This window comes from Branchiostoma floridae, chromosome 12 (genome assembly GCF_000003815.2).
Source record: "Branchiostoma floridae strain S238N-H82 chromosome 12, Bfl_VNyyK, whole genome shotgun sequence".
NCBI classification, from domain to species: Eukaryota; Metazoa; Chordata; class Leptocardii; order Amphioxiformes; family Branchiostomatidae; genus Branchiostoma; species Branchiostoma floridae.
In genome coordinates, this window is record NC_049990.1 from 12,980,964 (window position 1) to 12,998,118 (window position 17,155).

The 17,155-nt window shown below is 40.5% G+C and overlaps 1 protein-coding gene across 1 annotated transcript in view; it reads right to left on the bottom strand.

Annotated features, from left to right (window-relative positions):
* Positions 1-15,132, bottom strand: part of LOC118427254 (dynein assembly factor with WDR repeat domains 1-like) — a 29,339-nt gene extending 14,207 nt beyond the window's left edge. The window contains exons 1-6 of the mRNA XM_035836929.1: positions 14,946-15,132; positions 13,661-13,733; positions 13,108-13,199; positions 11,517-11,569; positions 8,674-8,732; positions 7,630-7,752 (exon numbers count right to left, since the gene is read on the bottom strand). Of these exons, the coding sequence (XP_035692822.1) occupies positions 7,630-7,752; positions 8,674-8,732; positions 11,517-11,569; positions 13,108-13,199; positions 13,661-13,733; positions 14,946-14,985 (440 nt within the window). The 5' untranslated portion in view covers positions 14,986-15,132. The remainder of the gene's footprint in view (positions 1-7,629; positions 7,753-8,673; positions 8,733-11,516; positions 11,570-13,107; positions 13,200-13,660; positions 13,734-14,945) is intronic.
* Between the last annotated feature and the right edge of the window lie 2,023 nt (positions 15,133-17,155).

Below are 17,155 nucleotides of genomic sequence, written 5' to 3' on the forward strand. Positions count from 1 at the left end.
CGAAACATGAGTTTTTGATTTCTTCCCTTGCGAACGTTTTGCACATTTGGTGCCAATCGCATTTCGCCATATCGGGTCCAATGGCCTACCTGTGGGCAGATCGGAATTGCTTTCAAATTGGTACAGGACTGGTGCAGATCCGGACTTGTACCTAATCTCAATGTACCTGCATGTATCTATCACAGCTTTTATCCCCAACTGTTTATTTTTTTATTTTTTTTTAATTCACATTTCTTTAAAGAGGATGAGACGGAAAGCAGACCCTGCTTATCGAGGTCTTCTCCTCATGTACAGAAGGACACACATACATGACTACAAAACGTGAAATGACAAAGTCAAGAGGTAATGATAACGACATGAAATCAAACAACATGAAATCAAATAACAAAATGACGTGTAGCTGGCATACAAACTTAGAAGTAATCAAATAAGGTTATAAATCAATTAAAACAACCTGTCTATTGAACACACTTGACATAACTATATGAAAATAAACAAGGAATCAAATAACAGAGTGACATGTGGCTGACAAACAAACTTAGAAATAATCAAATAAGGTTTAGCTAAAACGATCTGTCTGTTGGATGAACTTACTAGTAAATACAACTGTTCATCATCAAATAAATGACAGTTTCACGACTTATTCCAGACCCTGTCTAGTTTCTCAGCACTTACAATTATATGTATAAAATCTAAGGTCAATTTGCGAGACAGTTGCAGAATCATAATATAACAACAATCTTTATTGACACGACAAAAGTACAGCGACTTTCGTAAGGTCTACATGTATAACAACTACTTACAGTACAACTAAACACACATATATGGATATCTATAGGTATGACTAAATCAACATATAGGGTCTAGCATGTCATTAACACTATTAGTTCTACGGTATAAACATTCGTGGATATATTTGCCTACTTGTACACAGTGAGGGTTATCGCCTCCCAGAATGTAGTTGAATTTATCTATCGAACAGAGAGTAGCAAATTCTTTAGAACAAGCGGAAAGTAATGTGAACAGCTCTGTGCGTTTATCATTATATCGAGAACAATCCAGAACAAAGTGACGTTCGTCTTCGATGTCATTTGGGCAAAATGGACAAAACCTCTGGTCACGGGGAATTTTAGTATATCTTCCGGCTTCTATATTTAGTTTGTGACTACTGATTCTCATCTTTGTAATTGCTCTACGAAGTTCGAAACTGTGTACATTCGAAAGATACTTCTTTTGTCCGTATCTTTCCTTTAGCGTAGAATAAATGCAAAGTTTTGAGTTATTCTGGATAGAAGAATGCCATTCTTGTATGTATATATCCTGTAAGCGGAGTCGTAATTGGTCGGTTAGCATATTAACATGATACAACCTCGGGTTTGTCCATACATGTCCAAAACCATTATAGTTGAGAATGTCAGTTACGTGATTTGTCCAGTCGTATTCGCCGGAAAGTAAAACATCATATGCTTCACGTAGTAAAGAATCTTCGGGTAAGTTTGCTAGACGGTGCCAGTATTTAATTAATTGTATCTCAGCATTGATCGAAATGGGAAAGGTTCCTAACTCACCACGGATGCCGTCATTTGATGATTTCGCATGTACTCCGAGTAAAAATTTTTGGAAACTCATGTCAATGGTGTCAAATTCTGGGATACTAGTATGTGAAGGAAGACGTATATTTTCAATTGCGAAGTTGTCATTTTCTAATTTCATTCCTGATGCCAGTCTCAATAATCTATCCTTGTCTGATCTTTTCTTAAAATGGATGACGTAAGTATGAGTGAGGTCCGAAGACACACTCTTCCTAACAGTTGCTGGGAGACCTCCCTCTAGATGGAGTTTGTTTAAAAAGGAAGAGAAAACAGTTTTGGGTGAAGATTCTGGAATTTGTTTTGATACAATAATTTTGATTGCTTTAGAAGTTTGGTCAAAACATGTGAGTTCGGCTCCGTACAGTAAAATAGGCAGTACAAACTTGTTGAAAAGGCTCATTCCTAGGTGAATTGGAATGTTCTTTTCTGAGAATAAAAGTGACTTTAGTTTGAATAAAGCTCTCATGGCTTTATTCTTTAAATATTTCCTGGCTGCTTTAAACTTTCCCGAAGAAGTCAGGGGAATACCAAGGTATGTATAACTGTCGGTTACTAGTATTTCTTTGCCATATATATAGAATTTGTTTGATAATCTCTTAATAGAACCTTTTGTAAAAACCAGTACTTTCGTTTTAGATACATTAACCCTTAATTTCCATTTGTTGCAATAAGATTCCAGGTTATTGATACAATTCTGAAGCCCCTCTTTCGACAATGAGATCAAGGCTAAGTCATCTGCCCAAGATAAACAGTTGAGTGATTTATAATTCAAAATTGCGGCGTCACATTTATCAGCAAAGCATTGAGGTAGGTCGTTAATAAAAATATTGAATAATAATGGACTGAGATTGCAGCCTTGTCTTACTCCGCATGTGGAAACAAAGGGGCTTGACAAACCATTTTGTAGTCTGACAGTATAGTTAACATGGAGGTACATGGATTGCAATACATTGAAGAATTTCCCACCAACACCAAGATTTAACAATTTGTAGAATAAACCGTCCCGCCATACACTGTCAAAAGCTTTCTTCATGTCAACAAAGCAAACATATAATTTCCCTCTCTTTTTTTCAATATATTTCTCAATAAGAGCTTTCAGGATAAATACATTGTCAGAGGTTCGGCACTTTCTTCTGAATCCGAATTGAGTGTCCGCTAGCAGACAATTGCTTTCAACGAATTTCTGTAAGCGAGTATTTAAAAGGAATGTGAACAATTTGGACAGACAGCTTGAGATGGCGATTCCTCTATAATTATCTACGTTAGATTTGTCGCCAGATTTAAAAATTGGTGTAAGGATACTTGTGGTCCAGTTAGATGGAAATTTGTTGTTGGAAAGGATTGTATTAAAGAGAATGACCAGTGGTTCGCATATCTTTTCTGCCCCATATTTTAACATCTCGTTTGAAATAGAGTCAATACCACATGCTTTTCCAGATTTTAGTGATTTCAAACCAGTCATAATTTCTGGTGTCGTGAAAGGGTAATCTAATGAATTTTGGGCGTTTTTATCTAAATGTTTAAGAGAATCAGTGACACTTTTTTCAAAAGAACTGTCAAATTCATTGTTTTTTACCAGATTATTTAATCCTTGAAAGTGTTCTATCCATTCTTTACTTGTGATATTAGGATCTATGTTACCGTTATATTTGTGCCGTTTACTTCCTTGTCAAGAGTATTGAACAATGACCAAAATTGTTTGGGGTTTTTCTCATTTAATGTTTCTAGATCACGTAATAGATTGGCTTTATAATTCCGTTTAGAATGTTTGATAATTTTTTGTCTTTCGCCGCGCTTCCGCGGCGAAAGGCAATCAGACCGATATTAGATTTCTGTCCGTCTGTCCGTCCGTCCGTCCGTCCGGGTCGACCATGCCATACCGTTTTGATCAAACCAAATTTTGTTCTTTTTGATTTGTGTCTTTTTATTGTTTTGTATCTTACGTCTTATTCTAAGAGAGCTTTTGGAAACATCTAATAAAATTTCAGTGAAGCTTGTTACGGCCTCCTCTGACGAGTGAAATGTTTTGTTGCAGAAATCTCTCAGTTTTGAATGCGTGTCTTTGTTGTTTATAGTATCTAAATATAATTGTTTTGATTCGTCAGTCCAAATGAATTGTGTTGGTTTAGGATTATAACATTGGCTATCCTCCTTCAGGACTAGAGGAGAGTGCTTTGCAGACAATGAGAAAGAGATGTGACAGTGATCGGAAAATGGCGATATAGAATTAACATTCATATATTGTATATCGGTTAACATCGACCTTTGAGTGATGCAGTAGTCCACAACACTTGAACCATTATAATGATAACATGTAAAATCACCTTTTAGATCCCCCGCGAATCTGCCATTCAAGATGGTCAAATCAGCCGACGAGCACAATTCTATAAGGCGTTTACCGTAATTGTTTACTTTAGAATCTCTATTATTCCTTTTCTTTGTATCTAAAACATCTTTTGTCAGGGGGTCATCCGGGGAATCAATACTAAAATAGGTTTCCAAAACAGATCCTGTTCTAGCATTGAAATCCCCTAGGATGATTATGTCACCAAGATTGGAGAATTTGCAGATATCAATGGATAATGTATCAAATGGGTCGACTTGTATGGACTTTGAGGATTCGGGAGGGATATAAATGTTGCAAAGGTATAGGTCTTTTTCGAGTCCAAAGAATTTTTTGTCAAGTTTGCACCAAATGCTGTCGACTGAACTACTCTCTAATTTTGTAATCCCCTTTCTGAACGAACTTTTGAAAATAGTCGCAACCCCACCCGAATTACGTTTTGCCCTCTTATTCCTACATCTATTACTACTAAACAAACTATACCCTGGGAACTGAAAATCTACATAATTGTCTGCCCAGGTTTCCTGTATACAGACAATATCACTATTTCTAAAGTAATTACAAAACTCTACATCGCTAAACTTTTTCTTAACACTGCCTTGGATATTCCAACTTGAAAAAACTAGCGCAGATTTTTTCTCCATGTCCTTGAAATTAAAGATATTGAAGGTGTAAATACAGCTACAAGAAGTAAGACTTATACTATATTATTATATCAGTAAACAAGTATTCAGATATTACCTTGAAGGTGATGTAGAATCATATGAGTATTAAGATATAAGAATGTTCCAAACTTTACGGAGTCGGTGTCCTAGCTGTCTCCACTGTGGGCTGGGATGTCCGTTCTTGCCAGCTTTCCACCAGGCGGGCCTAACGACTTGTCCGGTACCGCTGGTCGTGTCCCCGCTCCTCGTCGTCGGTCCAAGCTGGCCGGGAACTCCGATGTTAGCTCCCTTCGACAAGCCAGGTGCAGCTTGTCCTGTTCCAACCGCTGTGTTCCTATGTGCTTGTTTCACGGTTGGCGGCTGGTAAGGTGGCTTCCTAGACCTCGTGACTGGAACTGGAACAGGGCGCGGAAAAGAAGGTCCGTTTTGCCACCTCATGGGCGTCCGCTGGTTGACACTGGCAGGAAGACGGGCGGCCTGTGTATCTGTCCAGGCGGGAGACTGTCTCACGGCCCCGGTCCCGGATGCCGGGTACAAGGTTCGCTTGACGTCCGACACAAGCATCTTGGTGCCGCTATTAGGATCCAGGTGGATCTGGTCGGGGAGGTAGAGATGCCTGTCCTGTGTCAGTTTGCGGTGTTTGATGTACTTGAAGTTGCCACTCCTAGACAGATTCAGAACTTCTTGGTTATAGTTCTTGATGTTGGTATTGAGTGTGGAGTTATCATTTGATCCCCTCTGGAGCACCTGTGAGACTGCTACCTGCGCTTTAGGGAACGATGCTTTGGTCACCTCCAGTAGTCTGCGGGTGTTGTTCAGGGTTGTACTGACTGAGTCATTTCTCAGCTTGCTATTATCAAGATCGTTGGAACCGATGTGAAGTATAACTTGCTGAGTTGTCGAGTCGTTGATTTGTTTGATACAGTCAATGGCTGCTGTCACTGTGCTGGTTCTGACCAATCTCGTGGACTTTCCATTGAAAGCACGTTTCACATCTACATCTCTGAAGATGGAGTCCGCAAAAATTCTCACTTCGTACCTTTGATGCTGACTTCCCGTACTAGTGTTAGTTGCCGACTCTTTCACACTCGTGGCTGGTGAAGGGACTTCACGGCTCTGTGTTGCAATTGTTGCATTGTCATGGGCAGAGGGAATCATGTTTGCAATCTGCTTGACAATGGTTTGGTTGGTAGCAGCATTGTTATCTTGTTTGTCGCCAGGGATGTCATTGTCATGCACGTTGTTCAAGTTTTGCATGCCCGTGTGTGTTGGTTTTGTACAGCCTCGGCAGGTACGGTTTTCTTCAATCTGTTTTATCCTATCAAACAGATACTGAAGTTCTGAGTCTTGAATTGTGATGGCCTGCTGCAACTCTGCATTCGATGCAGACAAGGCGTCCACTTTGATGGACAAGCCACGATTCCTCTCCATCCAGATGTTCCGCTCTATTGTCATTTCTTGAACTGTCGCGTTTTTTTCTTTCGCTAGCTCCTCTCTTTGCGACACTAGATCTTTTTGGACATGACAGATGTTGGTCTGTAATTTGTTGACTACCTTCTTGATGTGGCTCTCTAGTGACTTCTGTGCTGCTTCAACTTTAGTGGACAGTTCTTTAAGCATGTTGGTTTGAGACTCTTCCCTCTCCCGTTCTTTTGCAAGCAGCTCATCCCGTAGCGCGTTAAGATTATGAGTCATGTCGACAAACTGTTTCTGTAAATCGCCAAAAGCAGCATCGCTGATTCTCTGGGATTTCTCAACCGCAGTCAACCGCGCTAAGTTTGGAATATCTACGGCTTTTGTTGTAGGCTCACTTTGTTCGCCATTCTTAGTATCAGAGACCTGTTTGGCGCGTTTTTCAATCCTACTCGGCCCTTGATCTTCCGCATCGCTACTTACAGGCACTTCTATGTTCCCGCTATGTTTTGTGCTTGTATCAAACACAATCTGTATCTCTTCTTCCATATCTTCACTTACGGGTGCTTGCAGATCTTGTAGGTTTCGAGGATTGGCGCACTTGGGTAAAGTTGGTGTTTCATGGACACCGCTATTAAAGACTTGCTTTGGTGTAGTCGATTCTAGTGTTACCGTAGGAAAGTTGTCTATGGCGTCCCTGACGCGTAGGACGCCATCTTTGATCGTTGACCTTGTCTGCATATCTACTTGGGCGTTTATGTTGACTAAGAGTTCAGGATACAAAATGTTCATCCACCACTTGGTGCATTGCCCTTGTACCATCAATCCGTGTTTCTTGTGATAGAAATGTACAGAGAGAAGACCTTTACCTGACTTCCTTGTGGCTGTGGTGGTCTGGACCGTCATACATGTAATGCCAGGTGTGCTTTTCCAGGTGACAGTTGTCTCCTTGGTCCTTTCAAACGTTTCGTTGAAAGCGTCCTTGTGGGCTGTGATCCATTTGTCCAGCTGTTTGGACCGCAGTTTAACCCCGCAGAAACGGGATTTATCTTGGTCTTCGTAGTCGAAGGCAAGAGACTCGTCCGCGGGAAGTTGGTTCAGGTTGACATTCCAGAACTTCGTACCCGGGGTCTTGCGTTTCGGCGTCTTGGCGTGGGTCTTGGCGTGGTCCTCGGCGTGGTCACCCATTTTACAATTAAAGTTCTCCTAACAGTCTTCAAAATCTCCAAATCATATACAGAATATGCGATGTATATATAGAATTAGTATAAAGTTCCGATAACTCACTTCCTGTAGCGTTAACACCTTCAATATAGAATCAGAACCGGAGACCTCGTGTTGCGTGACCGTACTCGTCCGCCATACAGATCTTGCTACGTAGATGTAAGGGTGGGGGCCAAAATCAATTTCCAGCCATCTATCATGCTTTTTAGGTAACTCAATGTAATTTTCCATCAGATTGTGAACTAAGTAATGGATAACATCCTGTTATGACCTTTCTGCCATGCACTACCTGGTAAGCAAACCACTTTTGGGGCAGAATTGTAGAATCTATATCCTCCAAATTGAATGTACTTGGCTAGCATTTAGAACCAGAAAAGGTGGCTAAACTTACCCATATGGATTGTTAAAAGCTATGGCATAAACCACATTTCTGTGTCCCTCCAGAGTGTGCAGTTCTTCTCCTGAAGCTGTGTCCCAAACCTTACAGGTTCTGTCATAGCTTCCTGTGATAAACCTGTGTGGTGAATACAGTCACATTCAACTCAAACACAGTCTTCTGTATTAGACAGGGCACAAATGTTACATAATGATTGTAACCTTCTTTATTTACAATGTCTACATCACAATGACTACATTGAGGGATAAGTCTGATGAGATTAATCATGCCATGTAAAAATTGCACAAACCTATAATAAGCTACATGATACTGTAAATGCAGAAACTTTAACTTGTGGTGGTTTTATGTTCGTGGTTTTCACGGTTACTTCACAACACACACACAACCGCAAACTCACAACTACGGCAAACATTTTCTGTCTTCTGCTCCCACTGCCTGGGGCACTCCCTTCTCACTACATGTATGTACTACAGTAACTACTATATACATTGTCTCTGGTGATCGTCAATGCCGATGGATAAACAACATAATAATGAAATGTTTGCGGTACTTGCCATGGTGAAGACACACGAAAACGTACAATCAACAATTTTTTTGAGTTTGCATCCATTCATATGTCCATACAACCTTCTGTATAAAACCAAGGTAAAAAAGTAGTCATTTAAAAAACTACTTATTCAGAGAATAGATACGGTTAGATCAGTGACAGTTGATCACACTGTTTAGCACTGTCAAATACATGTATAAAGCTGGACTATTCTATTCTTTTGTAGCACCTTTGCAGAGTAACCTGAGTAAGTTGGTTTGTAGAGAAGGGCTTTCCATTATAGTATGTGATTACAGTACAGTATTGTAAAAAATAGATACACTAAATTTATTTAAATTTGCAGGATGGCGCTACTACAAACTCAAAACCGCCGCAAACACTCATTTTCCCGCTACCGCAAAATAAATCCCCGCCAACTGAAATGCATTACTTTGTAGGGATGTGTAAGTTAGAGGAATACGTACAATGTATGTCATGTGGATGAGACTTACATTGATCCAGACTTGTTGAAGGCAACATTGGTGAGTGGAAGAATGTGAGCCCGGAGCACCTACATCAAAATACAACATTAAACTTGCAAATAAAAAAATTGCGTTTCATAAGCTATATGTCGATCAGATTCTGACTGGACCATGGCTGTTGCACGTTACACTTACCTGACACAACATGCTCATTTTACCGGCACAACCCTCTTGCCGCTCAAGTTTTTTGGCGACGCCTCAGGAGCTAGCCTAATACAGTAGAAGCCGCTTATTAGGGAAGGCCATTTGCCAGCTAAATTTTCCCGGCTAACCGGCGTTCCCGATTAAAAGATGTTGCTCGAAATGACCCGATGGGGGAGGGGGGCATCGGTGAACGCATCGCACGCATTGACACAAAGAATACAAAACAATCATTTCTACCACAAATAATCAAGTCCATAATTTCATTAAACTCCACAAATATACTTATTAGCCACTTTCAGCGGCAAATTTATCTTTTATCGGTAATTGTGATATTGTTATCACATTTTAGTGTCGAAGAACGAATCGCGATGCATCAAAAGATCTGTTACGTCTCGTCTATAGTATCGGCTTGAAGAAAACAAAGAAATTAACACTGCTAAAACACGTTAAGCTACCGAAAAAAAACGAGGTACATATGCAAACGTATTCTAAATTTGCCAAATGAACAATTGTTTTGATTAATAGAGGACTGATCAAGGGTACAGTGCACGCGCTTACTACGTAAGATTTGTCGACATGTGATACACAGACGAAAAACATCGCTACGTTGTAGGACGAAAACGCTCTTGGTTTTCAGACAAACTTTATGTACTAGGCGAAAATACTCATGACTAACGCATAAATAAACTGTTAATCTTCATATCTACAAATTTTCCAGTTACGATGTCCACAGATTACACTGAAATTTTGCAACAGCCGACAGCGTCATTTTCAAAACATTTCCATCACGAAAACAAAGATGGCGGACGCGGCGTCATGTGTAGTATCCCATGATTCCCTGCGGCAACCGCCGGGCCGCGCGCTAGCGACGTAAATTGAATAGAAATCGCGGCCTTTTCGGACTCAAAACAGGCAGTTTTGATACTTTTGGCGATCTGATATCTTTATACGGGAAAATTTTGGTTCATTCCTGCTGATTCTGGTGATTTGTTTGGCATATTTCGGGGTTAACATGCGTTGTTACTTGAATTTTTTTCCCGATTAGCCGATTTGGGCTTTGCAAATATGGGGTGCTGTAAACAATAGCGCCAATGGGAAATGGTTTTGGATTTCAGAATTCTTTGCAACTAACCGATTTTTGCGACTAAGCGTATTGCAAATAGCTGGCTTCCACTGTAGTATAGTGTGTGTCCATTTGACAAAAACTCCTAAAATTCAGCAGGCATGTCAGGAATTTTTCCATGCCTGCGTAGTTGTATAATCCCTTTAGAAGGGAATATGTCGGGAACGGGTTGAAAGATCTCCATGATATTTGGAATGTAGATAGCTTCAGAGATACCTTACATAGTTAAATGCTAATCATGCAAATCAGGGGCTAATTTGCATAATTGATGAGGACAGTTTATGAATACACTGCATTTCATTTCACAATAGTTGTCTGCGTAGAATATGTAACATCTACTGCAAGTAGTACAAAACAGTAATGAAGAACTGTATGGAAAAACAAACACAAGACAATTATCTGCTGAAATTGCCATCAGAAGACTAAAATGGCTGGGACATGTTGTACGGATGTCGGATGACTTTATCCCCAAAGTTGCCCTACATTGGGCCCGAGTGGAAGAGGAAACAGGGGTGTCCTAAAACTACAGTATATGGAGACTGTGGCTAAAGATCTAGTAGCCATTGGGATACCTGAGATGCTGCTTAGTCCCTAATACCCGTCACATTTGGCAAAAATCGATCGGACAAAGATTCTGCAGCAATCGCCCGAGCCTTGCTTATAACAATAACTTTATTGCACAACAATTGTACAAGGTACAAAGTATAATTATATGTGACAGGGACGGTTTTCAGGTGAAAAATACGGGCAACCCTCTGTCGATCTAGGTCTTCCATCGATACGCCTGTGGTTAATGTGACAGGGGTATAAGTAAAACAGGAGGAAACTCATCATAGCATTGTGTCCATCATGGGATGAAAAGTCTCAGAGTATATAAGTAAGTAAGTATGCCATCCTGCCTGCCTACTGTCCTAGTCATACCTGCAGTGACACAGCGGCTGTGCCGTGCATTCAGTCTGTGGATGGCAGCATAAAAGCTTCAGTAACTTTGTACATTGATGCTTGAAACATGCGTGACAAGTCGGAATGAAATCTGTAGGTCAGCTGGGACTATTTTGAAAATTTAGACATCTTGTTTTCTTTAATCAATTTTTTTTTCCTCACACAGTAAATTTGGAGTCTGTAGAGGATGACATTCATAGAATTTACTTGCTGTTGGGATTCATTTTAAAGGTTTCTGCCTACATATATAACACTGCATATTGTGGCCATACAGCGGCCATATGTCACCCTGCATCGAGTTTAAAATTGCAAGTTGCGAGGACTTGGAGTTCCCGACATGGTCATTTTGGTGGTAGCGGAACGTACGCGGGTCTTGAACGTTAAAATGCCTTTTGTCAAGCTACACGCACACATTACCATACCAATAGGCTTGCCACTCAGGCCTTACAAAAAAACAAAGGCCCAAAAGTTCAAAAAAGAACACACCTGGTCCAGCAAAAAAATATGTTCATATGTTATATAATAAAACAATTTAATTATGTTATGTATATCACATACAATTAAGAAGTCTTCACAGGTATTTGGAAAAGATTATTCATCCTACCTTGAACAGGTAGAAAGCATGGTCATCAGTGGCAGCAAGCTTCTGCTGGAGTTCTAATGGCTAAGTTAAGGATGGGGATCAAACTTAAGGTAAAGTATTCGCAAGAAAATGCTACATTTATCCCCTCCCATCAATAATCCCCTTAGTATGTGTAATCAACAGTGTCTCTGCCAGACTTCAGCTGAGAGGGCGTCCAGCTGGGAATGGAGTGTCATGAAAGCCGCAAAAATTAACTGATCCCGCTATGACACTACAATGTAAATGTTGTTACTGGGAGAAAAATATGACACACATACACTCCGATGTTTTGAAAGACAATTTTTAAAAACAACTTTGACAGTCTCTTTTAACATCATGAACCAAAACACACTGAAACATGCCAGCCAGGTGCACAGGGAATCCTCTACCGAGTTCTAAGTGTCCTATTGGCAGAGCGGTGGAAAAATAATTTGCTTACATAAAAAGATTGAGACGTAAGAACAACAAGTATAACTTCACTCTCCTTATGATATGCGTTTTGAGGCCGCAAGATCTCCAAAACAGCAGTAATTTGAGGTAAACATCAGCAAGAAACGTGGCGGTCACAAGCTGGGATGTCTAAGCAAGGACGATATATCACCCTTGATTTAAGCCAATCACATAGCTAGTTTCCTTGATGTCACACAGATCTTGCGAGCAGTTGTGACATTTTGCAAAATTTTATGAGACCACCGCTGGCTGCCAATGTACACCATGTTTTTCCTCACTTCTCAGCACAACTTTCTACATTTGTGAAAAAAATATAGATGATTTATAACAAAAAAGAGAATATACATTAAGTGCTAGATTGCAAGTCCAAGAACCAGTCAAAGGATACTCTAATGACAAAAACTTAACTAACTTATTATCATGATTAAAGGAAAGTTGGGAGTTACCACATGACTTTAGCAGTGGCTCAAATAGCATAAGTGCCAGGTGTTGCCCCATGTCTCTGTTCAAAATTGGACAGTGACCGGGTGAGCCAGAGTCTGACTTGCAAAGTAGTCAGACTCTGAATCCAGGATTCTGACGTGTTCAGTTTGAAGTCAGGTTATCTGACACACACATGTACAATCAGGGCTCGAAATACTGGGTGCACGTGCACCAAGGTGTACCCAAAATTGGAGATGTGCACCCAATCTTTTTCTGTGGGTGCACAGGGTGCACCCAAATATTTCTTATGTTTATGTATAAAAGATATCAAGGATACTAGTATGCATCATATTCTTGACATCTAAGTGTTAGAAAGATGATAAAAATGTCTGTCATCTTACTTGTTTGAGAATGTGATAGCTTGTAACTAAGTTTTGTTATTAGTTTTTTTTTACATTCTACTTAAATTTAAGTGGCGCACCTGATTTTTTACGCTGGGTGCACCAGTGCACCTAATCCCAAAAATGAATTTCGAGCCCTGACAATGTATGACCCTTTGCTACAGTCACATGGTTCCGACATGGTTCCACCCATTCTGTGAGCAAGGCTGAAGGAGTCAGCCGAAAACTCCCGCAGAGTTAGTAAAGTTTTTGTCAATGTCATTTGCCAACACAGATGAACTTTCATGCTAAAAGGATACTTTTGATGAGTGTTCTGACTTGATCCATACGAGATGGGGTGATGAGTGGTTCCTTGCGTGAAATCTCATCTAATACTGCATCAACATCGGTTCTACAGAAGAAAAAATCATTTGGTTAAACTTTCATGTCCTCTAGAAAGGCATCATTTTCGACAAAAATGCAGAATTCTTTCCACCCAGTAACAAAGGCAGTATGAAACGGTTCACTACATGAACAATGTTCCCCCTGGTGGCTCCAACTGGTAAATCTGACCTAACAAACTTGATTCAAGCAGAACTAGTTATTGTCTGATGAATTATAATTATAGTATCATACCTGCTTATGGAGTGGAATGCCCTTTGAAATGTATTTAAAAAGCTGAAGAGGTACAAACTACGTATACCTTCCATACTCCAAGATGAGTGCCTCCCTGCTATGTGTACACTGTAAAGGTCGGTCCAAAAATGAATTCCCTAGAGAATGCATGTGTTCAATTGTTATAAAATTTTTGTCCCAATCGCAGTACTAAACTCCGTCCCTGAGGCATTGCCAAAAAGTTTGCTAGTTACTTACTCTGGCTTCAGGTCCAACAGGTCCACTGACTTGGTCTTGGTCTGGCCACCTTGTTCATACTCCAGGATGATACCTGCAAGTCAAGACAGGAATTCTACTGGTGAATTATGCAACATGTATTTCTAAAACAATACTCATCACTAAACCCCATACAGACCCTAGTTCCTAGCCATGCATTTCCTATATGTACGTGTACATGTAGATACTTCCATCATGAATATTTTCAGCACAAATGAGGCACACCAAGAAGTCCTATGATGGAAAACACTGTAAATATAGATTTTCCTCATTAAGTATGCAAATTAAGTTCAAATTTGCATTTCATTATGTACATCTCTGCCAAAGATACCTGCATGCTAAACAAAATGGAAATTCATCGTTCCTATGTTCTGTTTTGCTCCTTGGACGATTTTGACATATTTGCAGTTTCAGAGCAAGCTGCTAGGAGGCCCAAACATACATCACCTCTTCCTTACATCACAAGCTATCTGCCACCAAAAAATTGTTGTCTGATCATGCTACTGAAGCAAGTAATGTTAAATACTGACTGGTCAATGAAGGTTAGACATCCAGGTAATAATATGCACCTAATAGCAATTCAGGATATGATTTTGGAAACGGTCTGACATTTAAGATAACACCCTTTATCTTTCATTAGTCACACAGTGTCACTGACAAAAGATATTGAATACTTCATACTTATTATACTGACAGCTGTTAGGTTGAAAGCGGCTATAAATCGAGTTGTACCACTACCTGGTCGCATAGCAACAACACACAGATACTGTCTTTCCATAATGGTATTACTACATAGGACCAGTGCCCATGCGTGCAGCATCATTCGCTTCTCCTGGTACACTTCACCTGGTACTGGGGGTTACACAGATACGTCTGATGAGACTTATTCCTGCGACAAATTTACATGCATTTAACGTCATCACTCGACTTTGTTTGGGGAGCTGGTGTGCTCTGACAAAGGAGAGTAGCGCACGTTTCATACTATTTAGTTTTTGATACTAAACGGTCGGAACTAATATGCACCTATTTCTTGACCACCAGTTATGTCAGCCGAGAGCACATAACGTCTATAAAAAGAGATAAAGTTGTTATAGAACTGTGTAAAAACGAAGTCGAGCTTCTGGGTGAAAAATCTCTGGTCTCCACAAACAAATTTTCTGTCTAAACTTAGTATCGGAAGGGTGGTGGACCAGCATTCGGCCCCGTGCATGCAGTTTTTCTTCCTCTGAAGAACCTTCCCATAGTCATAACAGCATTTTCTTCTTACCTGGAGGGTAATAGCGAAGCAGAAATCTTTTGAGACGCATTGTGTCGCAGGGAATCCACCCTCAAATCTGAAGAAATCGCTCAAGAAACTTTCAAAATGGCGCCCACCACATCCGGGACTTTCCTACCTATCCCATCAAAATTTTGGTACGGTCCATGGTCTAACTAAGCTCTTCTGCTCTATGGTCTCTCACCAACTACAATGATGGTCTCACAAACAACCTGTTCGCACAACCCCCTATAAACAGAAGTGGGCTACACCAGTCCCACCCATTAGCAGAAGTGGAATATCCCAATACCACCTGTTAGCAGAAGTGGAATATCCCAACACCACCTGTTAGCAGAAGTGGAATTTTCCAGCCCCACCTGCTGTCCCCAATCCCAGCTGTTCACTTAGTGCAATATCTCAGTTGCAACTTGCACATTTAACAGAAGTGGCATATCCAACATATCCCAGTCCCACCCGTTAACAGAAGTGGAATATCCCAGCCCACCTGTTACCAGGAGTGGAATATCCCAGCCCCACCTGCTAACAGAAGTGGAATATCCCAGCCCACCTGTTAATGATTTATGGCCTCGGTCAGTATTGACCATGGTAAAAGCCTAATCGATATCAGCCCTTCAGCGTCGACTGTGGCTAAGCAGTCAGTCCTATACGAGAATGACAATGTCTGTCACATAGGGCACATCTGTAATCTTATTCAGGTCAAGGATCCGCTTTTCTTCTGCCATGCACATCATTCTGGTTTCTCCTGATTTTAGCAGCTTGGACAGTGTTCATCTCCATCTGGACCTGTCATTTGCAAGGTCCTCCCAGTGCTCTGTGTCAATATCAACAGCCCGTAAGTCCCTCAGCAGAAACGCCGCTGTGGCCATCCGGTGTTTCTCTCTTTCCTGAAATAAGTTCTCCGTAGAGAAAGCCTTCGGGGATTAGGCCATCCTCAATGCGACTTGCTGTTAAAAGATTTGGAATATCCCAGCCCCACCTTAACAGGGATTGGATCGCAATTTAGAGTTGCGTTGGGAAACTGTTCACTCTCATATAGTATAACCCTCTGCAACACTCTCTAGAAGATTTATATCTTTTCTATTGTCTCCCTTTCAATCCAGATCTAGACCAAATTTCCGGACAAGTGACAAAATCTTCGTGCTTAAAACTATCATCAATGAACAGTTGTCTGAACCTGGTGGCAAATTATACGCATATTTTCTTTATTAAAAAAAAAGCATTTGATTCTGTTTGAAGGGATGGCTTATACTACAAACTGTTATCATCAGGCATAGGATGTACAACTCTTCGAAGTTATCACTCACTCACGGCCCGTAACCTCAGTGGTCGTAGGGCTCCTCGACATCCAGTAGCAGTGATCCGTGCCCATCTCGCTCTGTCCTCTGCCCCTCTGATAAGCTGTTCAGTGCTTAGGCCAGTCCAAGTTATACAATCCATGTATTCCACCGTAAAATATTGTGTTCAAACTCACAACTCCCAAGACTATAAATCAATTTGCGACGTACGCCAAGGATGTAACCTTAGCCAACTTCTGTCAAGGGCTTCTTTCAAACTTAGATCCCTCCTTCTGTCAAACTGCAACCCACCCATTCCTCTAACCCTAAATTGACTAGTATTTAATAGTCCAGTTAAAACAATTCTGCTCTATTGTAGTGAGATACTGGGACCAAACATTCAGTCATGGGATCTCATGCTTAATGGAATAACGGAATATCCAAATGAAAATATAAGGCAAATAATATCCAACATAACATCTCCGATATTGGGACAAGATATCGACGTAAATATCCGCAAGGCTACTCGTGTCGTGCTAACCCACCATCCAATCGCTCTGTTCTGATTCGATTCACCAAGTACAGTGATAAGTTACAGATAAAATATATCAATCCAATACATTAGCCAATCAAAACATCACAGTAGTCCAGCCTACAATCTCTTATGAGATTTCCGACCTAGAATACCTCCTCCTTAACTTCTCCGCGTTCCCAAAAATTGGGATTATTCCCACTACACTATTGGGATTATTCCCACTACACAGAGATATTCGGACTCAGCTAATGAAATATTGGTTATGATTGAACGGCCTGCCTGATGACAGAATTGTAAAAAGGCGTATAATGAAGCTATACGACAAGAACAAGACTAGGTTGTTCATTTATGTGATACTCTCTCCAGACATGGGTTAAAAAATATTTGTCTGA